Here is a 28,000-nt window from a genome sequence, read left to right as displayed (position 1 = left end):
CTAACTCATTTCGCACGACGCAGCGGTTGGGAACACAGACATTTTCGGAGCTGGAGCCGCCACTGCCTCCGCCATTTTGTGTCTGTGGAGAAAGAAGCTTCTGTGGCGGCTGCAAGTGGACGGAGATCACCCGCGAGACGGCGGCGTTTCATACCCGAGGTTCCCCCTGTGTCGTCCCCCATCCCCCCTCCGCGGTCAGCATGTGGTGAAGCCGGAGCCGCGAGAGAACCGGGGAGAGGAAGAGGAGTCGGAAGGGAGGCGGGGTATCCAGAGCGGCTTCAGCTTCAGCTGCGGCGGATCTCGGAGGGGGGCCGCGGCGCAATGTCAGAGCAGACGCCGGCCGAGGCCGGGGCTGCGGGGGCCCGGGAGGACGCCTGTCGGGATTATCAGTCATCGCTCGAAGACCTGACCTTCAATAGCAAGCCGCACATCAACATGCTGACCATTCTAGCCGAGGAGAACCTGCCCTTCGCCAAGGAGATCGTCTCTCTCATCGAGGCCCAAACCGCCAAGGTTTTTATACACCCCGCAGCCTCCTATTCTTCTAATACTCCCTGATTTTAGTGTCAGCCTCATCCCAGGTCTCGCTTCCATCCAAAGGGGGACAGTGTTCCTTCTCTCCAACCCCCCACCCCACCCCCCCACCCCCTCCAACTCTGGCTCGGTCTCTGGCCCAGGCTTCGAGCTTGGGCCTCTCGGGGGGAGGGAGTGGGGAGGATAAAGGGTGGAGTCGCACTTCCGCTTACCAACTCCCTTTTTAGGTCACCGCATTGTATATCCCGACACGCACACGCTTTGAATAGAGCCCTTTGGGGTGGGGGAGACTTAAAGGCAGTTTGTGGTTTGGGGAAGTAAGAGTTAACCTAAGCCATTTTAACCCTCTGGGAAGTGGGGGAGTGGGTCTCCCGTTTTCCCCTAGCACCCTCTTTGGTAATTGTGCTCTGTGGGTTGGAAGGAGGTGAAGGGGGACCTGGGAGCGAGCTGTTGGTGGGTGGGAATAGGGAATTGGCCCCGAGTGGAGCAGCCGCCTGTTAGGAGCCCAACATGGCGCCTGAAAAGCACATGATGCGAAAAGGGAAGAGAGGAGAATCCATTCGTTGCCAGCCAGGCAGCTGCTCACACCCGTCAGCCCCATTTTGGGGTGGGGGCGGCTAGATAGAACTTATATTTTCCTATCGGAGGGTCTGATTTGTCCCCAAATAGGGGGGCAAGTGGGCTTGAGGGTGGGGTTTGGGTGGGAGGGAGGAGATCTTATCCAACCTGTAGGTGGAGAGCTGGCCCAGCGGGTAACAAGTACTTGCAGTTTCTCTGAAAAGTTCAGTCCCTCCTCCTCTTCCTTTTCTCTTTTTTCTCCCTTCCCTGATAGTGAAGGAGTGTTTTCTTTACCCCTTGACAGAAGTGGTCTTCTGCCACCTTATATTTCCCTGTAGTCCTCCTCTTCTGTGGATTCATATGGGAGCGATATGTCATTTAAGTAAAGTTACTGTTAAACTTAGTTAAATGAGTTTTAATAGCGTCCCAGTGCTACATTTTATTTTTCAAGCTTGTACTTACGGTTTAGTTTTTTCTAGTTGTTAGTGATTGCAGTTATCAGGATGAGCCTCCTTTTAGCAGAGTGAACCCCTTTTTAAAGGCCACTTTAACAACAACCACCAATATATTGTTTAGAGACGGTTTCTGTCTAGTGTAAAACTGAGTGGTCTGACTCTAATAAATGGTTTTGAAATGTGTGACTGGTATTATAAAATTTGTGAATAAAACATATAAAATATGTATTTGTCTTTTTTATTTACCTTTGTAAGGTGTAGAATCTGTTTCCAAGACTTATTTTTACCTACGTGGTTGTGTGTTTTAAACAAAAGTCTTTAAGTGACTTGGGTTCATTCTTCTTTAGGTTCCATCCACTCTTTTGGGTATATCTCTTCACAAGATACACGGTTTCAGGTGGTCCTTTCATACTTTAAAGAGGACGAAAAGGAAGGGTTTTTTTCCCCCCTCTTTTTTTAAGGGCCTCAACAAATTTATCATGCTCAGTCTGACAGCTAAAATACAAGTTTTCGTTCATTTTCCTGTGAATGTGTATGTAAAACAGCTTTTTTTTTAAGTATGAGATTTAAAAAGGAAGCATTCCTCATACTCAACATGCTTTATATTGATACCACAAACATCTTGGACATGAAAACTAAGTTTTTGCCTTGATAAAGGCTTAACTTGACATTAAATGCCTTAAAGCACTTGTGTTTTTAAGGCAAAAACACTGATTTTTAAACTCTAATTACCTCGTGACTTGGGATTTAATATTCCACAGCGTCTAATATTTAGCAGCTCAGGTTGTCACTCAAAAGAACAGTTTCCTTGCTGGTTTTTAATGGATCCAGAAGACCTTCAAAAACCGAAAACTAAATGCTGAATATAGTGACCACATAAAACTTGTTTGTATGTCGCTACACAGTGGTGAAAATAGATGGGCTGTTTGCTGGTAAAAGACAGCTGAAGTTTTGGGGGCACACGTTTCCTGGTTATTTTTGTATAGCCAGATTGAGGAAAAGATGTAAAAGTCACTTTGGGGGAACTAAATCCGGTTTGGGATGGAGGGTGAGGGGAGGGATTTTCTGTTACTTGGTAGCAAACTGGCCTGGTTTTGTGTTTTGGAGGTGAATGTTTGTGTCCTTATTCTTTAGCTTCTCTGCGTTACTAAACTTAAGGATTCACACTTAATTTGACTCCTCCCGAGAGAGCAGTAGCGAAAAATATTACATATAAGGACTTCACTTGTGTAATAAAAAATTAGCCTACTTAACGGACTTTGGTGTTAAAGAGAGCCTGTTTATCTTCATAAGTACAATAATAACTAAAATGGTGTAAAACAACATGGTAAAGACACAGCAGTAAACCCTTTGACATAATTCGTATTTACTGTAGTTGACCCATATGCAATGGGTGAACCCTGTTATTAGTACCTGAAAAATATTTTTCATACAAAATTATTCAAAGGTTTCCTTAGCCAACTTTTGATCGTAAAGGTGTTATCAGAAGCAAGAGCATTTCCACACACTTGTATGGGCAGTTGGTTTTATTAAATATGATGGCACTGTGTACTCTAGAACTGTGAGCCTACCCTAGCTTCAGGCAGCTGTGGGTTAAGTGTTACTCAGGGTTAAGATTCCTATACACATGGGGTGGGTAAATGGGGATAACCTAAGTTTTTTGTTCTGTCTTTTAAAAATCATGGGTGCTCCTTTGGAGTCAGTTAAAACTTTATTATGGTGTGTCTTAATGCTCCTCAACAAGTCTGTGAACCTGCTGATGCTTTCTGGAAGCTTACTGTGCCTTCTAAAAGCCAGTGATGGGTAGGCATTGCATTTGAACTGGGGCAACGTTTCTTTACTTTGGAAAGGGCCATCTGTATCAGCATCACCACACTGGCTTTGCACAAATTTATAACCCCTGGTTTGTGCATGTCAGAGGAAAATATCTCGGCGGAGAGTCCAGGCTGTGAAGAAAATCTTCAGGACAAATCCTGGCTTCCAGAGTCAAGTTCAACCTGATTTACATGATTCAGCGGCTGCTCCATCCAGTTTTTCTTGTCTGAGTAACAAACTTGCAACTTCCTGCATGTTCATGTGCAAGTTTCAGTGTTTTGCCATTGACTTTCCATATGAAGTGTTTTTAAATTTTTTTAAATTTGGATTATAGAGAAGTAATCCTAGTGATTTTACAGGTAACAAAGCTTCATAGACTTGAACATATAAATATGGCTATGGAAATCAGAGGTTCTACAAGAGGTCTAAAAACTGCTTTGAGTGTAGGCACACCATTGTAAGTTAATATGGGTCCCAAAACTGACACTGGGATTACAGAAAGTAATTTTCCTTCGCCTCCTCATTTTTGTCACTTAAAACACAGGTCTTTTTTCCACATGAACCTGGTATCTCATTGAGTGTTAAATGGGTAGCTGTTCATCCTGGTAATTCTGAGCTTTTGTGTGCTCAATTAAGGATCGTAAGATATGAGAACTTGATTGAACACTTAAGTTTCATAAAGATTAATTCAAAAGTATTTAGTATCAACAAAAATAGAGGTCTCTATTGTAGGTTTAAAAATTCACTTTTAAAAGTAATTCTTTGGTGGGAATTCATTATACTAAACTTCTCAGTTTCTTTTTATTCAGGCTCCTTCCTCAGAGAAGCTTCCTGTTATGTACCTTATGGATTCTATTGTGAAAAACGTTGGAAGAGAGTATCTCACTGCCTTTACTAAAAATCTAGTTGCAACATTTATTTGTGTGTTTGAAAAGGTACATATGCATTTAGAAACTTTTTTTAAAAAATGTGTTCCTGATTAAATAAATATTTGCTTTGTGTTGGGTTTTCTTGGGTGGTGGGAAATGTTTTATTCTCTTGAACATTTATTGTTAGTATCATTTTGAAGAAAGAGGCTCAAGTTAATGTTGTATGTTAGTTTTTTAGAGCAGATTCTAGGGGTTTACATTAGCCATGTAAGAATAGATGGATTTGCTTTTAGAGTTGTGCTTTTTTTTTTTTTTTAAAAAATTGAGTTTGTTCATTTGAACATCTGTTTCATCACTACGAATTAGGCAAAAGGATCTGAAATTGTCAAGAGTAAATCAGATTTCATTGTTTAAATTTCTGGTGTTAGGATGTTGACTTACTCTCTGGGGAAAAAAGCATAATCCTTTAGTGTCTCGACCTGTGATCGGTTCCTGAAACTTGTGTGTTTTTTTGTTTTGTTTTCTGGAAATGTTTCTTCTTTTGTTGCATTGTTCCAAGTATGTTTTAGGTGAATGTTGTTGGTATGTGTGAATGGTGGGACCAGTTAATTGCTGTAGGTTATTTTGGAAATACTTTCCCCCCTACCTTAGTGTTCAGAAATTAGGCTAATATTAGTTTCCATATCTAGAGATTGTAAATTTCTTCCATAACATTGTAACATGGTGGTTTGGTTAAAGCCGTATTATGTTGAGAAAGGCAAGGGATCTGCTGAGGTAATTCTCTGTCAGGCTGTATCTTTCACATTGAGCAAAGGGCACTTATGAGATACTTAGGTTTAAAGATTGTTTCTTAATGTCAGTAATTGGTGCTAGTTATTATATTTTAGTAGATGAATACCTGTTCTGTCAGTTGTCAGATGTGTAGAATTGGAATTTTTTTGGAAGAACTATTCAGTATTAGATTTTACATGTTTATAAGAAAATATGTAGTTGCTATTTGAGAAATATTTTCTTAGATAAAAGAAATGGCATATTATATACAGAAGAAATTTGGAACGCTCTATATCAGATAGCATTAAAATGCTTATTAATAGAGTATTGTACACAATTGTTGAATACTGCTAACCTGAGGCTGTAGTCTGAAGCTTAACCAACCTCTTGGTTTCAGTTTCAGTGGTCTTCAGATTCACTTGGGTATTTGGTAGCATGCCTGTACTGAATCTAACTGGGCATTAACCTGACAGTTGATTAAAATGACCTTGTAATAAATATATTATCATCTAAAGACTTAGGAATATAATTAAGACTTTATCGTTTATCCTGATGTTAAACATCTAATTCAGTTTTCCAGAGTCCTAGGTTTCTTGATGGTGAACTTTCTTCCTTTGCTTTCCTCCTTCCTTTCCTGTTTCCTTTCCTCTTTGCTTTCCTTTCTTCTTTCCTTCTCCTTTCTTTCTTTCTTGTTTGAGACAGAGTTTCGCTCTTATTTCCCAAACTGGAGTGCAATGGCGTGATCTTGGCTCACTGCAACCTCCGCCTCTGGGGTTCAAGCGATTCTCCTGCCTCAGCCTATCCAGTAACTGGAATTAAGGCATGAACCACCATACCCGACTAATTTTGTATTTTGAGTAGAGATGGGGTTTCACCATGTTGGTCGGGCCAGGCTGGTCTTGAACTCCTGACCTCATGTGATCCGCCTGCCTAGGCCTCTCGAAGTGCTAGAATTACAGGTGTGAGTTACTGTCGCCAGCAGTGGCAGATTTTCTAGAAATTGTTATGGCATCACAAACGTGAGCAGATAACCTATTTAAAACTAAGGCTTGTCAGTGGTTAAGGTTTTGTGAATTTCAGTTATTAAAGTGCTTTCCACATCACGATACTTGTTCATAGGTACTCAACCATGTAGTAGTATTGAGCATTGGTTAGTGAGGTAGTTTTGCCTTAGTTTTAACTTTGTACTGCAGTGTAAATAATTTAAAACATTGAAGCCATTAGGTAATCCATTTTTCTAGTTGTTTAATATTTTTCCAGAGTAAGAGTAACATTAAGAATATTATACTAAGCTCTAAGATGTGGAAACGTTTTGTACAAAGACTCGCCTAGTTGGTTGCTTGCATGAAGGCTAGGTGAAAATGGCTTTAATTCTGTTTTTGAAGGAGAAATGCACTTTTAATAAATTATTACTGTTGTATATACTTACCAATTGGTAGTAACTATATGTGAAGTAGAGCAGATGTATGTAACATTTAATATATAAAATATTCTATAGTAACTTAACAAGCCATAGAATTGTTCTGTTGTTCTAGGTGGATGAAAATACTAGGAAAAGTTTATTTAAGTTACGTTCCACATGGGATGAAATATTCCCATTGAAGAAACTTTATGCCCTGGATGTCAGAGTCAATTCATTAGATCCTGCTTGGCCTATTAAACCTCTACCCCCCAATGTGAATACGTCTAGCATCCATGTGAATCCTAAATTTTTAAATAAATCGGTAAGTTTTAATATGAATAGTATGTAACATACTTTTAACTATCATATTTTGAATTCTAGAGAACTTACTGCCAGAAAGCCAAAATAGAATACCCTGTAGTGAACTGATTGAATTTAAAAAGAAAGAGTATGTATATATTTGAAATTTTTATTTAGAAATATAGTCACACTGTTTAGGTATTGTGTAACATTTATTTTGGGTTTTAAATTCCTGATCAGTTTTCTGTGTGATATTTAGGAATTTGGATAATAATGAGTGAAGCTGATAATTTTCATTTACTCCCTTGCTTCCTTTAGCTGATGTATTTTTCTTAAACAAATTATTTTTTCTTATAGCCTGAGGAGCCTTCAGCACCTGGTACGGTGGTCAGTTCCCCTAGCATCTCCACTCCTCCAATTGTTCCTGATATACAAAAGAATCTTACACAAGAACAACTGATAAGGCAGCAGTTGCTGGCAAAACAAAAACAGTTGTTAGAACTTCAGCAGAAAAAGCTGGAGCTTGAGCTAGAGCAAGCTAAGGCACAACTGGTAAGTAAGGGAGATTGACATTTTAAATATTTTAAACCTGTCTTAAAATAGGGAAGTAATGTTTATATTTGAATTTTATTAACATGTTACTTTTTTAAATAGTATACTCTTTTCTACTTTTATTTTACAAATTACAGTATACTTATTAGACTGTATTTTTATATCCTTATTGTAAAATTCACTTGATTAAAAACTGCATAGGCCAGGTGTGGTAGATCATGCCTGTAATTTCAGCACTTTGGAAGTCTGAGATGGGAGGATTGTTTGAGTTCAGGAGTTTGAGGCCAACCTGGTGAACATAGGCAGGCCCTACAAAAAAAAAAAAAATTAGCCAGGCGTGGTAGTGCATGCTTGTGGTCCCAGCTACTTGAGAGGCTGAGTTGGGAGGATCACTTGAACCCGACAGATTGAGGCAGAAGTGAGCTATGATTGTTTCACTGCACTCTAGCATAAGTGACAGAGCAAGACCCTGTCTCAAGAAAACCCCCAAGAAACCAAAAAACTACACTATTTCATCCAAATAGTTTACTGTTAGATTGCTATCTTATAAAGTAGCATCTTAGTTTTGTTTAATCATTACCTTATATGGACTTAATATTTCAGTCCCAAGATGGTAGATGTGTTGAGGCAGATATTTTTGCATAGTCTTTAATGTTTTATGAGCTTATGCTTCATGAGCAGCAGTGACAAAATTAAGGAGGCCAGGAAGATTATAGATTTCTGTGAATGAATGACTTTATACTAAGTTATTTTACTTAGCATCTGAGCTTATTCCACAGTGAGGTATAGTAAGGCAGAATTTTATAAGTTCATTAACAGTACCACTTTGGGAGAAACTAAATTTTAGGACTTAGAATGCAGCTAAAATGACTGATTCTTGTGCAGCTAGAGTATAGTGATTTAACAATTTGTTAGGAGCAGTCTGGCTCAGAATCTTGAATAATTAGTGAGAGAAACAATTTTTAAAATTCTGTTTACAGATTATATTACAAAATCTCAAAAAGGACAAATAATGGGTCATTTAAATCGTGGAGTTTTTCTTTTCTTGTAATCTCAATTTATGCATTAGAAGTTTACAGTGTAAAATAAAAAAAAAAGATGAAAAAGTTGGCAGTGTAAATATAGTATTGAATAAATATATTGAATAAAGGATACAGTTATTTGCAGTTTCTTGACAAATAATCTGAGTATTTTACAGTATTGACATGAACATTTATTTTGTATTTCAGGCAGTTTCTCTTAGTGTTCAGCAAGAAACATCCAGTTTAGGTCCTGGATCTGCACCATCCAAATTACATGTTTCACAGATTCCCCCTATGGCAGTTAAAGCTCCTCATCAGGTTCCTGTGCAGTCTGAGAAAAGCCGTCCAGGACCATCCTTACAAATTCAGGATTTGAAAGGAACTAACCGGGATCCTCGTCTGAACAGGATAAGCCAACATTCTCATGGAAAAGATCAAAGTCACAGGAAAGAATTTTTAATGAACACATTAAACCAGTCTGATATTAAGACAAGTAAAACTATACCCTCTGAAAAACTAAATTCATCCAAGCAGGAAAAAAGTAAATCAAGTGAAAAAATAACCAAGAAAGAACTTGACCAATTAGATTCTAAATCAAAATCAAAATCAAAATCGCCGTCACCTTTGAAAAACAAATTATCTCACACAAAAGACTTGAAAAATCAAGAATCGGAGAGTATGAGGTTGTCTGATATGAATAAGAGAGATCCAAGACTAAAAAAGCATCTTCAGGATAAGACTGATGGCAAAGATGATGATGTGAAAGAGAAGAGAAAAGCTGCAGAAAAAAAGGATAAAGATGAGCACATGAAGTCATCTGAACACAGATTGCCTGGAAGTAGAAATAAAATCATAAATGGCATTGTACAAAAACAGGATACAATAACAGAAGAGTCAGAAAAACAGGGGACAAAACCAGGGAGATCGAGTACTAGAAAGCGATCAAGATCTCGATCACCCAAGTCTAGGTCACCAATTATACATTCCCCAAAGAGAAGAGATAGACGATCACCCAAACGAAGGCAAAGGAGTATGTCTCCAACATCTACACCTAAAGCTGGAAAGATTCGCCAATCCGGAGTTAAGCAGTCACATATAGAAGAGTTTACACCATCTTCTAGAGAAGACAGAAATGCTAAGAGAAGTACTAAGCAGGATATTCGGGATCCAAGGCGAATGAAAAAGAGTGAAGAGGAGCGACCACAAGAAATCACAAATCAGCATTCTACAAAGTCAGGCACTGAACCAAAGGAGAATATAGAAAACTGGCAAAGTTCCAAGTCTGCCAAAAGATGGAAATCTGGTTGGGAAGAAAATAAAAGGTATGATGATAACATTTTGGTTCAAGTGTAATAGTGTGTATGTTTCAAAAGGTAATGTTAATTTAAAAATTGGAAAATGCTTTTTTGGGTGCTATTAGTACTTTTTTTTTTCATCTAATTCTTACATCTCTCTGGGTTAAATACTAGTATTTCTATTTTACAGATAAGGAAACTGAAGTTTAGAAAGGTTAACTAATCTCCCTAAGGTTGCATTCAAGTCATGCAAGAATCAGAATTCCTATCTGTTTTTGCTGATTTCATATTTTGCGCTCTCAATCATTTGTTTAGTTACTTTTTGTGATTATATATATCTATTTTAACCATATCCTTTGAAAAGGATCTTTAAATATGGTCCTGAATATTTTTTAAAAAAACATTTAAAAGTAATATATTGCTTTTATGGTTTCAGCTTACAACAGGTTGATGAACATAGTAAACCTCCTCATCTAAGGCATAGGGAGAGCTGGTCAAGCACTAAAGGAATTTTATCACCTCGAGCCCCAAAGCAGCAGCAGCATCGATTAAGTGTAGATGCCAATCTTCAGATTCCTAAAGAGTTAACTCTTGCAAGCAAAAGAGAATTACTTCAAAAGGTAGTTACTATGATTAATCCCATGTAGTCATTATTCTCTTTTGTCGAATTTTTTTGGTAAGTACTTTTTATATTTAAAATATTTTATTTCCTTTTATCACCCCTGTGCAGACGAGTGAACGTTTAGCATCTGGTGAAATTACACAGGATGACTTCCTTGTTGTTGTACATCAAATTCGACAGCTATTTCAGTATCAAGAAGGTAAACATAGATGCAATGTACGGGATAGTCCTACAGAAGAAAATAAAGGTGGATTAAAAAAGAAACCTCTCTTAACTGATGCTGAATTAACCTACTATGAACATAAAGCAAAACTGAAAAGGACACAGGTTCAGCATTCATTTCCAAGACTTGATCTCTTAGATCCTGATATTTTTGACTACCCTTTGACTGATGCCTTGTTGTCTGGAATAGAATGTGAGCCATCCAAAAGTAAACATGCAAGTAGGAATAGTGGAGCACAGTTTGACAGAAAAGAACAATTTAGTGAAAGAGCAAGACGTCTTTCTCCTATATCTGGGAGTCGTACTTATGCTGAGAATCTTTCACCCCATGAGGGCCGGAGAAGACATGACGAGCAAGTCTCTGCTAAAGGTAGAAAAAGTTAAATCAGATTATGCCTATTGAATCACACAGCAGTGAAGGGAAAATGAACAAGCTAAGTGGGGATGGATTTTTGTGACTGTTCAAATTACCATTTTTTTTCCCCATTGATTTTGTATGTTTTTTCCCGTTAAGGAAAGGGAAGGGAAGGGAGCTAACATTTCTAAGGCCAGTTGTGTGTCAGGTACTTCATTAGGTTCTTTTTATATGTAATTTGATTTAATCCTCACAACAACACGATGAAATGTATATTCTCCCCATTTTATAGATAGGAAATAAAACAGAGAGGTTAAATAACTTGCACTCAAAATGAAATTAGTCTGTTGATAGGATGGGAATTTTTTTGTTACTCAGGTGTGTCTGACTCTAGAGGGCATCCTCTTATCTGCTGCTTGATGCTGTCTGTCTTCCTGCCCCTCTAATATAGTGAGATAGTTATATCTTTGGATAAACATTTATATGAAAGTAGAAGACTTTAAGATAACTTTAGATTTAGTGAAAATAATTTTTTTCCTTTTTAAAAGGTGTGCGAGAAGAGCAGAGATCGCCATTCAATGATCGTTTTCCACTCAAGCGACCTCGATATGAAGATTCAGATAAACCATTTGTAGATAGCCCAGCATCAAGATTTGCCGGCCTGGATACAAATCAGCGACTTACAGCTTTAGCTGAAGACAGACCGTTATTTGATGGACCTAGTAGGCCATCAGTAACAAGAGATGGCCCAACCAAGATGATTTTTGAAGGACCTAATAAATTAAGCCCTCGAATTGATGGACCTCCTACACCAGCTTCTCTTCGGTTTGATGGGTCACCAGGACAAATGGGGGGAGGAGGCCCTTTAAGATTTGAAGGGCCACAAGGTCAGCTAGGAGGTGGGTGTCCTTTGAGATTTGAAGGTCCTCCAGGACCAGTGGGGACACCTCTGCGATTTGAGGGCCCAATTGGTCAAGCAGGAGGAGGTGGTTTTCGGTTTGAAGGTTCCCCTAGTCTGAGGTTTGAAGGATCTGCAGGTGGTTTGCGATTTGAGGGACCAGGGGGCCAGCCTGTGGGTGGTCTGAGGTTTGAGGGACATCGTGGTCAACCTGTGGGTGGTCTGAGGTTTGAGGGACCTCATGGTCAGCCTGTGGGTGGACTTAGATTTGATAATCCCCGAGGTCAGCCTGTAGGTGGACTTAGATTTGAAGGGGGTCATGGTCCATCAGGGACTGCGATTAGGTTTGATGGACCTCATGGTCAGCCTGGTGGTGGGATCAGGTTTGAGGGCCCTTTGCTACAGCAAGGAGTTGGAATGAGGTTTGAGGGCCCCCATGGTCAGTCAGTATCTGGTCTGAGATTTGAGGGACAACATAATCAACTTGGTGGGAACCTTAGGTTTGAGGGTCCACATGGTCAACCAGGGGTTGGGATCAGGTTTGAAGGCCCTTTAGTCCAACAAGGAGGTGGAATGAGGTTTGAGGGTCCTGTACCAGGAGGTGGCCTGCGAATTGAAGGGCCTCTGGGTCAAGGTGGTCCAAGATTTGAAGGTTGTCATGCTTTAAGGTTTGATGGGCAGCCAGGTCAGCCATCACTCTTGCCAAGATTTGATGGATTACATGGTCAGCCAGGTCCTAGATTTGAAAGGACTCCTGGCCAGCCAGGCCCTCAGAGGTTTGATGGACCACCTGGACAGCAGGTTCAGCCAAGATTTGATGGTGTACCTCAAAGATTTGATGGTCCACAACATCAACAGGCATCAAGGTTTGATATTCCTCTTGGTCTTCAAGGCACAAGATTTGACAATCATCCTTCACAAAGGCTTGAATCAGTATCTTTCAATCAGACTGGGCCATATAGTGATCCACCTGGCAACGCTTTTAATGCCCCATCCCAAGGACTACAGTTCCAAAGACATGAACAAATATTTGATTCACCTCAAGGACCAAATTTTAATGGACCACATGGCCCTGGAAACCAGAGTTTCTCTAATCCACTTAACAGAGCTTCTGGACACTATTTTGATGAAAAAAATCTTCAGAGTTCTCAATTTGGAAACTTTGGCAATTTACCTGCTCCAATGGCAGTAGGAAATATTCAGGCATCTCAACAGGTAAGTCTGTTATTCTAAAATTGTGTTGTATGCAGATAGGTTAACCATTTTCAATGTTTCTAGGGTTTAAGGAAGGTTTTCAGTACATAGTTTATTGTATAGATTGGAAAGAAGTTTTTAATGTACCCTAAAGCCACATACTAGGGAAGTGGAATAAGCGTCTTACAGGAATGAAATTTGCAACTTAAATCCAAAACTGATTTTGGCTCTTCTAGGATCTAGGGATATATCTCAGTCAAATCCCACCCCTGGAATCTTTTTTTTTTTTTTTTTTAAACTTTAAAGCTTTTGAAATATTAAACAATTGGATTTCATAGAACTCTTCATTATAGAACTGTTGAGCCCTGATATGCTTTAAGTTAGCCATAGAACTGATTGCTTGGACTATTCTTTGACCAATTTTCCTTAGCCTTAGTTAAATAAGAAGATCAAATTGTTCATGCTTTTACAGTCTACAATTCTTTTTTTAACCTCTTTTCCTACTTTTTTTTTCACCACCTGTCCCGTTAAACACAGTTGTTTGATATTAATGTCAACACAGCAAACTTAGTAGCAAACAGCCTTCCAAATACACTCTAGTTGCAAAACATGCACAGTTGATATTCTTTCACAGTTGTTCTGTATACATTTTAAAATGCATACCGAAGTAACTTTAAGGCACTGTGTTTAGAATTTATGATTAATTCGGTTGGTTATTAATGACTTCTTTTGCTTGCATGCTGAAATTCTCCTGTGCTGAACTTACTTCTTTTCCAGGTGCTGACATTTTCTTACTAGGACAGATTTATTTTATAGTAGTAAGATTGTATGGAAGAAAATACAAAATAAGAAAGATTTTAAAAGCACATTAGTAACATTATTGATAGAAAGTAGTCCTTCTGTTCATCTCTAATGGTGTGAAAAAACAGTTGGCCTGCCTAGATTTACTCTACTGTATATCCTTGAAAGAAATGTTACTGTTATTGACTGATACTCTAGAATGGCACTATTTAGTCTTATTTTTACATTATACAGAATGGGTGGAGTTTTTATTATGTGTACTGACCATCAAAATTCCACATGTATATTGAACAAGGATTATAAATGGATATTTATTTACATACCAGCAACATGTAGAAGTCTTGCCTTCCTCTGGACTACAGAAAACTATATATGTATGCGAGTACAGTTCTTGCTTCATGACTGTTCTATTTTTTAACATTCCCTTTGACATCTTCCCCCTCTCCCCGCCGAGACGGAGTTTTGCTCTTGTTACCCAGGCTGGAGTGCAATGGTGCGATCTCGGCTCACCGCAACCTCCACTTCCTGGGTTCAGGCAGTTCTCCTGCCTCAGCCTCCCGAGTAGCTGGGACTACAGGCACGTGCCACCGTGCCCAGCTAATTTTTTGTATTTTTAGTAGAGACAGGGTTTCACCATGTTGACCCGGATGGTCTCAATCTCTTGACCTTGTAATCCACCCGCCTCGGCCTCCCAAAGTGCTGGGATTACAGGCGTGAGCCACCATGCCCAGCCCCTTTGACATCTTTTACAAGAGGTCATCTTTTACAAGAGGTCATCTTTTGCAAGATTACTTTGTAATGTAGCTATAACCATATGCAAAGATGATGGCTAAGCAGGATGCTTACCTGCTTGATAATCCAGACTGCTAATTAAAACAGGCTATCTGGAAAAGGGGCCAAGGTTAGGAGTTCTGGCCTCAGTTTTGCTGCTAACTAGCCCTTGTGATTGTGTATAGGTTATATTGTTTTGACAGTTCTTCTATTTGTAAAATAAGGGAAAGCACCAGCAAGGTAAAGTGACTTGTGTAAAGTAACACAGCTAGTTAGTTACCTTATGTTTGCATGGTATCTTACATTTTCCTTTTTTGGGGGGGCTACTTTGCTTCTTTAGTAGGTATCTCAAACTTTTAAAAGAAGTTTTAACCCATTCTTGGTAACTTACACCTCTGTGAAACAGATAAGGGAAGGTTTTACTGTTGCTGTTTGTAGAAGAACTAGAAGTGAAGTGACCCAGCCAGGTTACCTTTCTCAATTCTTATTTATAAGCCAGGCCTTGTGACATCTGTGAATATTTTTATGTAATTAGGATGTTAAAAGTTTTACTTGAAATATAGAAAGTATGTTCTTAAAATTAAGGTTTATCTTAAAGGTTCTAAGTGGTGTTGCTCAGCCGGTAGCTTTTGGTCAAGGACAACAGTTTTTACCAGTTCATCCACAAAATCCTGGATTTGTTCAGAATCCTTCAGGTATGTACTTTCTGAACTTTATTTTTCAAAAGACAAATGATTATTATTTTGTTAAATAGCTAACTTTGTCAATTTTAGGAAATGACAGCTTTACAAAGGTTTATTTAATTTAGAGAAATTTAATCTGGCTGATATATTTTTGTTTCTTTTCTAAGTTTATTTACATTGTAGATGTATATTCACATTGACCTTATGTACAGCTAGTGATGGTTAGCCTGAACTTACAGTGTGCAAAACAAATGGAAGGAAACCTATTGGTGGAAACTGGAAGGTGGGAGGGCAGATACGACATTTGTGTTGAGGTAGAATGAAATAAATGATGAACCTCAGAAATCTCAATTATTTGATGTTTTGAGTAGTGTGTGTTATGATCCATTAAACATTTATTAAGTGAATACTGAGGATACTGCATTAATAAAGTCGATTAATTTTTATGCTTTTATGGGCACTAAAATAGCAAAAAGTGGCTTTCTTAGCCAGATTCACTGATAAACATCTTTGTTACTACGGGGTGAGGCTTAATTAATAGTAGATAAAAGGACTTTTAAAATGAATTTTAGTTTTATTTATTTATGAGACAGAGTCTTGCTCTTTTGCCCAGGCTGGAGGGCAGTGGCGCAATCTTGGCTGACTGCAACCTCTGCCTCCTGGGTTCAAGCGATTCTCTTGTTTCAGCCCCTTGAGTAGCTGTTACTACAGGCATGCGCCACCAGACCTGGCCAACTTCTGTATTTTTAGTAGAGCTGGGGTTTTACCATGGCCAAGCTGGTCTTAGACTCCTGACCTCATGTGATCTGCCTGTCTCATCCTCCCAAAGTGCTGAGAATTCAGGTGTGAGCCACTGTGCCTGCAAAATGAATTTTAGGTTTAATATGTGATAAGTGGAATTATATACATTAGTGATACTTGCTTTCATTTCTGAATCATTTAAACAGCTCTTTCAGAAATGTGCTTTAATGTAGCATTGTTTACATCAAAAAATCAGTTTACAACAAAATCAGTTTACAATAAATTTAGGGAGTTTTCCAAAACTTCTGAAGTAATTAGGAAGTCCTAGCCAGGATCTTTTTTAATATATTAGTCCTTAAATTGTATCAAGAAATTCAATTAATTTGGAACCTTTCAACTTTTAATTTCTAGATGGACAGTTAGGATTAATTTATATTTCTTCTTATTATTTTGTTACTATAATGAAAAGAGAAGGAAATTAAGATCTAAAGCCCAGAAGACCAGGCTTGGATTCTACACTTAGTTACTCTGTAAATGGGCAGGCCTTAAGCAGGTATCCTTCCTGAGGTTCAGTTTTTCCCTCTATAAATAGCATATGGTAGTATTAGTATTTGCCTGGGATTTTTTTTTTTTTTTTTTTTTTTTTTTTAAGACAGAGTTTCGCTCTTGTTACCCAGGCTGGAGTGCAATGGCGCGATCTCGGCTCACCGCAACCTCCGCCTCCTGGGTTCAAGCAATTCTCCTGCCTCAGCCTCCTGAGTAGCTGGGATTACAGGCAGGCGCCACTATGCCCAGCTAATTTTTTGTATTTTTAGTAGAGACGGGGTTTCACCATGTTGACCAGGATGGTCTCGATCTCTCCACCTCGTGATCCACCCGCCTCAGCCTCCCAAAGTGCTGGGATTACAGACTTGAGCCACCGCGCCCGGCTGAGGATTTGTTATATTGCGGTTAGTGGCATGAGATGCTATCAGAAACTACAAATTTTCTTTTTGCCTTTTTTTTTTTTGAAATGGAGTCTCGCAGTGGTGTGATCTCAGCTCACTGCAGCCTCCGCCTCCCAGGTTTGAGCAAGTCTCCTGTCTCAGCCTCCTGAGTAGCTGAGACTACAGGTGCATGCCCCACACGCAGCCAATTTTTGTGTTTTTAGTGGAGACAGTTTCACCATATTGATCAGGCTGGTCACCTTAGGTGATCCATCTGCCTTGGCTTCCCAAAGTGCTGGGATTATAGCTGTGAACCCCTATGTCCAGCCTCTTTGTGCTTTTACAACCTTGGGTTATTTGTATATGTTTATAGGTTATAGTAGTGTCACAGAGGAAGTCACAGTTTTTCTCTGGGTTTGGGGATATTGAATGCGACATTAATTATGTCTTTGTTCTTCAAGTTCTTATTGTTTACAAGAGGTGTCAACAGTTTTCAGTGCGCTGTATTTAGCTTCTCTCAAGGTTCCTTCTCTAATTTGAAAGTATAAACATCCCTTTTCTAGTAGGAAATATACCCATGTTCATTTATTCATTCAAATATATATTAGTCATCTGCTGTATGCTAGGCATTATGCTACGATGAATTTAGTAAGGTTTATCCTTCAAAGATCTTTATTTTTATTTTTAAAGAGATAGGGTGCTCACTGTGCAGCTCAGGCTGATCTCAAAGTCCTGAGCTCAAGCAGTCCCCAGCCTTCCAAAGTGTTGGGTTTATAGGCAGGAGCCACCGCACCTGGCCTCAAAGAGCTTTATAATACAGAAAGGCTATTGATTTGTGTGTGTGTGTGTGTGTGGTTTAACAAAAACTACATAATAATGCCAAGCCCTTCAGTTCCTTACAAATACTAATTCATTTAACCTCATAACAATCTTAGGTAGGAATTATTATTAACCTTTGTACCGGCACAGGAAACTCAGGCAGATAAGGAACTTGATTATGTTATACAACTAGAAAGTGGAATTTCTGGCTAAAAATCCCAGGAGTCTGGTCTTGCAGTTTATGCTCTTTGTTGTTAAACTTGGCTACCCTCAGACATGAGAATCGCTAATTATGCATCTTAGACATATAAATAGCTAATTTAATGGAAAGTAAAGATTAAAACTAGTGAGTTAAATGTTATTGTAATTGATTAACTGTTGAAGTTGATTTATTCATTCATGTATTCAGACATTTAGTTTGAACAGACATTAATTAGCCTACTCTGTATAAGGCAGTTTGATAAAATTAGAATACACAGTGGTAAAGGGTAGGGATTATGTAAACTGTGGATGCAAATTGAATTTCTGCCATTAAGAGGAATTTTTAGTGGTTCAGAACTTTTCTGTGTAGGTGTAGTGAGTGAGATGTATCATAATGACATACAAATACATTAAAATACTGTTTTCTTTTTTTTTTTGAGACAGGGTCTTGCTGTGTTGTCCAGGCTGGAGTGCAGCGGGGTGATCTTGGCTCACTGCAATCTTCGCCTCCTGGTTTCTAACAATTCTTGTGCTTCAGCCTCTTGAGTAGCTGGGATTTCAGACATGGGCCACCACACTCAGCTAGTTTTTGTATTTTTATTAGAGACAGAGTTTCACCATGTTGGCCAGGCTGGTCTCAAACTCCTGACCTCAGGTGATTCATCTGTTTTGGCCTCCCAAAGTGCTGGGATTACAGGCATGAGCCACTGCACCTGGTGTAAAATACTGTTTTCATAGTTGGGGCAGATCACAAGGTCAAGAGATCGAGACCATCCTGGCCAACATGGTGAAACACCATCTCTACTAAAAAAATATAAAAATTAGCTGGGCATGGTGGCGCTCGCCTGTAGTCCCAGCTACTTGGCAGGCTGAGGCAGGAGATTTGCTTGAACCCTGGAGGCGGAGGTAGCAGTGAGCCGAGATCGTGCCACTGCACTTTAGCCAGGCACCTGGTGACAGATCGAGATTCTGTCTCAAAAAAAAAAAAGAATCACACTGTTTAGAATAGTGCCTGGAAAAATATGGGACTGGAATGATTCCTCACCAATGAGGATTCCTCATCAAGCAAAACAAAATTGTTAGGCTTATTTTATTTGTTCAAGTTATTGAATTGTTGGTAACTGTGATACCTTTTCAGCAATAGACTGAGCTGCTTTGCAAGGACAATATACTATTTAGCAAAGGTCATAGGAGCAGGTATACTCTGAGTTATCTGATTCATCTCCCTGTTTCAGTTCTTCTGTTATGTCAGGGAGCTTTGAGGTCAGGAGTACTTCCAGTTAGGCTTAGTGCTAAGAGGTGATACACTTATTTTATCTATATAAAACTACCTTTTCCAATGTACTTAGAAGATGGAGAAAAGAATTAGAATTAGAAAGGTGGAAAGTTGGAGATAGGGGTGGTGCTGCATTGCATGGGAGGAGGGAGCATAAAGGGTCATTGTTTTTAGTGTTCTTTGTGTTTGTTTTATAATATATTCTCAAGTCTGTTGACCTAAATGAAAAGATAATCTTAGGGGCTTTTGAAATAATTAAACCCATCATTAATAAGACTTTGTCAGATTTACTGTTGACAGGACATCTTGAAGAAAACTTTTTGGAAAATCCTTAGTATAATTTGCATCTTTAAGTTCTACATTCACTTTAAGAGAAGTTCCTTCTTTTTTTTTTTTTTTTTTAGGAGCCCTCCCTAAGGCATATCCTGATAATCATCTCAGTCAGGTGGATGTAAATGAATTATTTTCAAAATTGCTGAAAACAGGAATTCTCAAATTGTCTCAACCTGATTCAGCTACAACACGTAAGTGTGATTTTACACTTAATGTACACAAAGCTTCATTAAATTTTTGAGATGTATGATCTAATGATATAAGTTATGATAAAGGTCCTTACAGTAATTGAATTCCTAGGTATAACTTTTATTTTCGATTTTTGAAAATCAAATACAGTTGTTTTGTAATGAAATTATTTTAGATTTCCTAAGAATGAACTACCTTATAGCAGACATGTGTTTCAGTTAGCATATCTAATGTGCAGGCTTTTACCAGTAATTTTATATTAATTTAACTTTTGAAAAGAATTGGAATATTGATGAATAAATGACTTTTATTATAGATGACTTTTAAGAGATCAGGGTTAACATCACATACCAAAATAAAAAATTGTATTAGGTTCCTTGTCCAGTAAACTTGAGATCAGAAGCACTGAATAGACTAGGTGTATTTCTCTACTTACTTATAATACTATAAATACTTAAAATACTTTAAAGAATACATGGAAAATGGTATTAAGAAATTTGTATTTCTTCTTAATTTTAGAAGTAAGTGAAGTAGCTGCTCAGCCTCCCCTTGAAGAGGAGGAAGAACAAAATGAAGATCAAGATGTTCCAGATCTTACTAATTTTACAGTTGAAGAATTGAAACAGTATGTAATCTAATTTTCTTTAAAATAAAAAGGCAGTGACTCTAATAACAGTGGACATTGTTACTATTAGTGCTTTACCTTTCCCTTTTATTTTATTCCTTTTACCATTGTAACATTTAGGAAACCTTAAAAAAAATTTTTTTAATGTAAAATATTTATAACATCGTCTTTAGGAAGCCTATTTTTAAATCTTCTTTTAAAGTATGTTTGCTGTATATGTACTTAGGCCAAAGGCCACCCCTAAAAGTCTCACTCTGTCACCCAGGCTGGAGTTTAATGCTGTGATCTTGACTCACTGCAACCTCTGCCTCCCAGGTTCCAGTGATTATCCTGGGATTACAGGCACTCTACCACCACACCTGGCTAATTTTTGTATTTTTAGTAGAGACAGGGTTTCACCTTTGCCAGGCTGGTCTTGAACTCCTAACCTCAAGTGATCCACCTGCCTTGGCCTCCCAAAGTGCTGGGATTACAGGTAGGAGCCACAATGCCCGGCCCCTCAAAATTTTCATTTTTTAATCTGTGATACAGAAAACTTAGCGAATTTAAACACTAGGTATAGATAATTCATGTGTTCCTGCTTAGTTTTCATTTTCTGTTTATCATCATTATTTCTATATCGATATCTTAGATTTTTGAGATTCAGAAATGAGATTTTTATAGTCCAGCCTTTACAATTTAAAAAAAAATCTATTTTTCATTTTATAAGTAATGTTAATTGTGGAAACTTATACCGTAAATAAAATCAAGAAAACGTACAACTCTCACTTTATGGATAACAACTATTAACATTTGGTGCATAGCTTTTCATGATTTTCTATTGTATTACTTAAAAACATTTAAAGCTTTTTCTAGCAAATTGATTCATTAATCCTGTGAGTACTTTATTAAAAAATAAAACAGCTAATGAGTTTTACACTCTTTTAAAATCATTTTTTAAAAATTTGAATTAGATACTATAAAATCATTATTTTTTTCAAAGTAATATTTTCACATAGTTAAAGGCTTGTAATAAATGATGGCATTCCTTTTTCCTTCACCCAACACTGTATCCTAGAGGCAATCTTTTATTTATTTTTTTTTAAACTTTTCAAACTATTTTTTTTTGGCATTTACCTCTTTCTTTCTCTCTTTTTGAGATGGAGTCTTGTGCTGTTGCCCACGCTGGAGTGGAATGGCACGGTCTTGGCTCATTGCAACCTCCACCTCCCAGGTTCAAGCGATTCTCCTGAGTAGCTAATATTATAGGCACCCATCACCACACCCAGCTAATTTTTGTGTTTTTAGTAGAGATGGATTTTCATCATGTTGACCAGGCTGTTCTCGAGCTCCTGGGCTCAAGTGATCTGCCCGCTTCAGCCTAAAGTGCTGTGATTACAGGCATGAGCCACTGTACCTGGCCTATTTCTTGTAATATACATATTTTTCTATTTCTTGATTTATCACATCTGGACATAATCTCTTTCTAAAAGTGATTTAGGCCAGGTGTAGTGACTCACACCTGTAATCTCAGCACTTTGGAAGGCTGAGGTGGGCAGATCACCTGAGGTCAGGAGTTTGGCCAGCATGGTGAAACCCCATCTCTACTAAAAATACAGAAATTAGCTGGGTGTGGCAGTAGGCACCTGTAAAACTAGCTACTTGGGAGGCTGAGGCGGGGAGAATTGCTTGAACCCTGGAAGCAGAGGCTTCAGTGACCGATAAGGCCACTGCACTCCAGCCTGGGCAACAGAGCAGAAAAAACCGGGTTGAGGGGGTTGGATTTAGCTAGCTCTTGTACTGTTCTACCAACTTCCCTCTATGTAGTTATAGGACTATTTTTCGTTATTATTCAGTATTAATATTGTGACTAAATGTTTATTTTGTTTGCCATAATAAAGCACCGTGTTCTGTTCTTTGCTTTATTCTACAATTTTTTTTTCTTGGAGTTAATAACTGCTCTGTTCACTTTTTTGGTCTTCTGTATATACCTGTTTCTTCCCAAATAGAGAGTCCAGAATTTTAAAAACTATTTGCTGACCACAGCAAAACTGATTATTGTTTCCCAGTGTTCTTCTAAGTTTTCTCTTTAGTTATCCACACTATTATTATTTCTTCTGTACTTTTTTCACTGTTACACCAGAATGGAGAAGTTTAATTATTCAGAATGCCAAACATCTAGAGAGGTGAGATTTAACTGTTCTGCCATGTCCACATTGACTTTGCTCCCAACTAGAATAAGCTACCTGTTGCCTTGTTAGCTGGCACAGGATCATTTCGTTTTTAGCTAAATGGAAATAAATAACTGGGTCAGGGCTATCCATAAGAAGACAGGCTCCATGTTCCAAAACTCACCAAAGTTAAGGTAAAGAGGGTCAATGACTTTGTTAGCAAATAATATTGATCTTTGGGTGTTAACTGTTTGAGCCAGCCCTTGGTTTCACCATTGTAATATGGAAAACTGAGATACTTGTAATTGGCTTTTGAAGGCCATCAAGCCATGTTATCAACACTAAAGATTATTTCTTTTTCAAAATAGACGTTATGATAGTGTTATAAATCGACTGTACACTGGTATTCAGTGTTACTCTTGTGGAATGAGGTTTACGACATCACAGACAGATGTATATGCAGATCATTTGGACTGGCATTATCGGCAAAATAGAACTGAAAAGGATGTTAGCAGAAAAGTCACTCATAGACGTTGGTACTACAGTTTAACAGTAAGTAACCCATGTGCCTCCATACATATTATTTTAGGCTTAAATAATATTCTAAAAGTATATCGATTTTAATAATTTTAATAATTGCTAGAATCTAACATGTAAATTTACTCAATAAAATTTGACCTCTAGAATATAAACAGGTTTTTTAAAGAAATGAATTTTGATGAGATTAGAATATAGCATACAGGATTGTTCTAGCTCTAAAATTCCAAGGCTCCATGACTGTTTTTTGTAAAAAATTATACTTGAAGCTTATCTTTTTTGAATTAGTAGTTGTAACTATAGAGTTAATGAAAAATTTAAATCTTAATTATTAGTTGCCATATGTTGTTTATTAGTTAAAAGTCTCAAAGTATAATTTTAAATAATATTAGAACATAATGTAGAAAAGAATATATGTACCCCTACCTTTGGATGGCATTATATTGAAGATATGCAGTAAAAATTTCGAAATAAATGGAATAACTTTTAAAAATCAACTCCTTTTAAGGACTGGATAGAATTTGAGGAGATAGCTGATCTGGAAGAACGGGCAAAGAGCCAGTTTTTTGAAAAGGTTCATGAGGAAGTTGTACTCAAAACTCAAGAGGCTGCTAAAGAAAAAGAGTTCCAAAGTGTACCTGCTGGACCAGCTGGAGCAGTTGAGGTGAGCGAATGTTTAAATTTTCTCCCAATAGGAGTGTCCCTAACTTTCTTTAAGTAAATACTCATAAACATACCACTATATTTATATCCCTGATTTAATGATTTTAAGACTTCTTGGAAGCGCTACTACTTTTCAGTTTTACAATCTAGCTTTGCGTTTCATAACTACAGTGGCCAAAAGCAGTGAAATGTTTACTCTTTATGCTGGAAAGATTGACAGAATCCTGTAAATATATTTTGAATCATATTATGTTTTGGACATTATTCAGACTTTTGAAACACTCATAAATTCCTTACTCCACTTAATAAAATATTTGTATATTTTTACTTAAATGGGGTTAAATGTGTTCTATTATGTAAATTTCATTTTATATGATTTTATTTTAGAGTTGTGAAATCTGTCAAGAACAATTTGAACAGTACTGGGATGAAGAAGAGGAGGAATGGCATTTGAAAAATGCTATTAGAGTAGATGGAAAGGTAATTTTCATTTCTTTATAAGAAAGTGTTAAGTATTTTGTCGTTGGCTTAACTCATTACTTTGAAAGGAGGAGGTTCGTAATAGTTTTTGTTTGATTTTTGGTTTTAATAAAAAAGGTATTAGACTTAGAAAGTTTGAGTTAGAAGGGATCTTAGCAGTCATCTGGTTCTGTACTTACTTTACAAAGGAGGTTGCCTTATTAGTCAGTGACAGAGCCAGGACTAGGTCTTCTGAATCTTTTCTGTTCACCCACACTATTTTGATTGTGGATTTATATTTCATCGTCAAACTGTACTGTGCTGAAAACAAACCAAGTTAGGCTAGATACTTAAATGGGCCAAGAGAAGTCAGTTTTTTCAGACTCTTGTAAGTATAAGGATGAAAATTTTGGTTTTATTCATTTTCATGACCAAACAGTTTTTGTCATCTTTCCAAAGACTACCTTTTGGTTTAAAGTTAAAAAGAAAAATCATATGAGAATATTCCATTAGAAACGAATATGCACATATTTATTTTTTTTCTTTTTGCTTCAGATTTATCATCCATCATGTTATGAAGATTATCAAAATGTAAGTTCTTTTTGGTTACTATATTCTCATTTAAATGAATAAATTTAACTTTTCAGGTTTTTTTTTGCATCAAAGCAGTATTGTTATTTTAAACTTAATATACTGAACTATTTTTGTTTTTTGATACAGTATTTAGGTTGTTCAGTAAATATTGGTGCTAGATTGACAGAATTGATGTACATTAATATATCATTTTCTGTGATATGCAACTAAAATTTTGAAATTTATCATTCCTTGCATTTTATTCACTTGAATCGTGTTATCTTTTACTAGGCCACTAGGCCCAGAGAAATGTGAGGACAAGTGAAGATAAGGATCATGATGGGGATAGGTTTCTAGAGCTATGGGTAGCATTTACTGCTATTTTTTTTGAAATCCTGTTCAGCCATCTAAATATGTATACTTTTTTTGTTGTTTTGTTTTGAGACAGAGTTTCGCTCTTGTTGCCCAGGCCGGAGTGCAATGGTGTGTTCTCAGCTCATTGTAACCTTCACCTCCCAGAGTCAAGCAATTCTCCTGTGTCAGCCTCCCAAGTAGCTGGGATTACAAGCGCACGCCACCACAGCCGGCTAATCTTGTATTTTTAGTAGAGACAGGGTTTCATTACATTGGTCAGGCTGGTCTCAAACTCCTGACCTCAAGTGATCCACCTGCTTTGGCCTCCCAAAGTGCTGGGATTACAGGCATTAGCCACTGTGCCTGGCCAAAATAGGTATACTTTTTAATGATTACATATAGAATCCAAAAAAGGTACCAGTCTGTTGGACTTAAAAGTTCAAATGGTTGGCTGGGTGTGGTAGCTCACACCTGTAATCCCAGCATTTTGGGAGGCTAAGGCTGGTGGATCACCTGACGTCAGGAGTTCGAGACCAGCCTGGCCAACATGATGAAACCCCGTCTCTGCTAAAAATGCAAAAATTAGCCAGGCATGGTGGTGGGTGCCTGTAGTCCCAGTTACTTGGGAGGCTGAGGCAGGAGAATCACTTGCACCTGGAAGGTGCAAGTCTCAATGAGCCAAGTTCGTGCCACCGCACTGCAGGAAGGTGGAGGTTTCAGTGAGCCAAGTTCGTACCACTGCACTGCAGCCTGGGGGAAAAGAGCAAGGCTGCGTCTCAAAAAAAAAAAAAGTTCAAATGGCCATACTTGCAGTCTGTTTTTAAAACCAAGTAATGAAACAAATAGGTTTTTAAAGATAGTGGGTTGGAGGCAATTTGGAAGATTTATTTAGGTTATCAGAAGACTAGTGTTCAGGATGATGGTTTATGGGATTGAAAAAATCCTCAGAATATTTGAAATTAGGGTAGGAACAAGTTCCAGAATATATGTATAACATCTATGTAGAAATTAAAATGTAGAAGCATGTCTAATCAACTTTTTTTGGCTGTATAATGTCTGACAACTTAGCTGTTACTGCTTAGCTCACTGCGGAGTACATATTGAATGTGCAATATATTTTATTTTTGTTGCCTTTATGGCACATTTTGTTCGGAGGCAGGTATTTCAGTTGCATTTGTTGTATGTGTGTTCCCTTGTCCATACAAGGGTCTTAGAAAACTAAATGTCATTTAATGTGAGAATTTTGAACTTTCATCAGTACTCATAGGGCTTCTCATTTTGTAGACATCTTCATTTGATTGTACACCATCACCCAGCAAGACACCAGTTGAAAACCCCTTGAACATTATGTTGAACATTGTCAAAAACGAATTGCAGGAACCCTGTGAAAGTCCCAAAGTTAAGGAAGAACGAATAGATACACCACCAGCTTGTACAGAGGAAAGCATAGCAACACCCTCTGAAATTAAAACAGAAAATGACACAGTCGAGTCAGTTTAAATAAAATGAGAAAGGTATGTTTTTCTTTTTTAAAAAAGCTGCTGTTGGATCTAGAAGGTGAAGAATTTTTTTATGTATATATAGACATATCTATATAAATTGTCTAGCTGAGGCAGGGCCTTCAGCTATCATTTGGTTAATAAATACATTTTAGTATTTGCATTTCCTACTGCCTGCAGAGTTTCAGGTGCTTGTTGTGTGAAAGTTCTGTAGATGTGTGCAAATTTAACAAAATGAAATTGTATGTGTAAAAATGTACGATTTTCACTGTGCAACTGTAAATTATAAATAAAAAATATTTTTGCTATTCATGGAGTGTAATATTTATGCACACCATCAAATAAAGTTTCTGTACTTTTTATTGGGTAAAAATAGAATTGAACAGCAACCTCAACATAATTTTTTTCTAGAAGCCTCCCATTGATTAAAGAAGCAGTTTGAAGTTTCATCCTTCAAAAGAGGGTTGTGAGAGAGCACCGTAGGGCTTTTCTCACATAGAAAAGCCAGATTTTGAAAAAAATTTAAAGACAAAATAGGACATATTTGCACATATATATATATATGCATATATATATATATACACACACACACACACACACACACACACAATTCCAGCTATAGAGAACCATCCAGATGTACACTTTTGAAAATATCTAATGAAGCAACTTTTATTCTTGAACTTGGACACTGATGACATCAAACAATTAACAAATATATTTAAGTACTAAAGGTGATTTTTTTTTAAAAGACATTTTTTCAAATTGTCAAATGATTTAATGCAGATGAACATATTTCTATTTTAAGTTACAGAGGAATCTGTAAGAATGTTTGCTTGAGATATGGTTAACTTTTTTCTTTTGTTGGTTTTGGCTTAGATGGAGACCATGAGATGTTAATATTCATATACATAATAAATAGAATGATGAAGAAACTTTGTTTGTATTTCTTTATTTCTTGAAGAGGTTTATGTGTCTTTCTTGCTGTCTTTTGTTTTTTAAAACATGAACATAGCACTTGCTATGGGCCAGGCACTGAGAAAGTTTGGTCTTTTCTGCCTTTTATTAGGTAAGCACATAAAACAGTGAGTTTTATTGAGCACATACGATGTGGCAGGCACTAGCACCTTCTACATGTACTTTCTCTGGTATTCACATCTAATAACTATATGGTAGATGGTGTCCCCAGTTTACAGAAGCAATTAAGCCACTCACTTTAAAATTTAAGAATTTGAACATGGCTTTGTTTCATCTAATTCCAGTTTCGGCAATTTTAAAAGATACCCCCAAATTAATGTTACGATAAGAAATAAGCACACCAAACTATCAGAAGGTGGATTAAGGAAGATACTACAGAGGTGATGATATTTGAGTCTTGAAGGATAACCAGGTGTGGAGTCCATACTGATGGGAAGGGTATCTTCGGAAAATGAACAGCAAATGTAAAGGCTTGAAACATTTTGTGTTTCCAAAAATTGACTATGTATGGTTAAAACTCAGTAGTTTTGAATAGATTATGATGAATCTTTATTTAAATTT

At 37.5% G+C, this 28,000-nt stretch overlaps 1 protein-coding gene across 2 annotated transcripts; it reads left to right on the top strand.

Annotated features, from left to right (window-relative positions):
* PCF11 (PCF11 cleavage and polyadenylation factor subunit) lies at positions 1–27,396 on the top strand. Of its 2 annotated transcripts, none has more exons than XM_010345618.2 (16): positions 1–513; positions 4,172–4,297; positions 6,538–6,726; positions 7,062–7,256; positions 8,486–9,600; positions 10,010–10,193; positions 10,304–10,787; positions 11,321–12,885; positions 15,035–15,131; positions 19,487–19,606; positions 20,124–20,229; positions 22,748–22,931; positions 23,425–23,580; positions 23,967–24,059; positions 24,594–24,629; positions 26,250–27,396. In XM_010345618.2, the coding sequence occupies exons 1-16, from the start codon at positions 322–324 to the stop codon at positions 26,463–26,465; spliced, it is 5,058 nt and encodes a 1,685-aa protein (XP_010343920.1). In that variant the 5' UTR covers positions 1–321; the 3' UTR covers positions 26,466–27,396. The 2 variants fall into 2 exon arrangements, with proteins under 2 accessions (XP_010343920.1, XP_010343921.1); XM_010345619.2 differs by having other exon boundaries at positions 229–513; positions 10,304–10,394.
* Positions 27,397–28,000: the final 604 nt, after the last annotated feature.

Source organism: Saimiri boliviensis, chromosome 6 (genome assembly GCF_048565385.1).
Source record: "Saimiri boliviensis isolate mSaiBol1 chromosome 6, mSaiBol1.pri, whole genome shotgun sequence".
Taxonomy (NCBI): domain Eukaryota; kingdom Metazoa; phylum Chordata; class Mammalia; order Primates; family Cebidae; genus Saimiri; species Saimiri boliviensis.
This window is presented reverse-complemented; position numbering and strand designations above follow the sequence as displayed.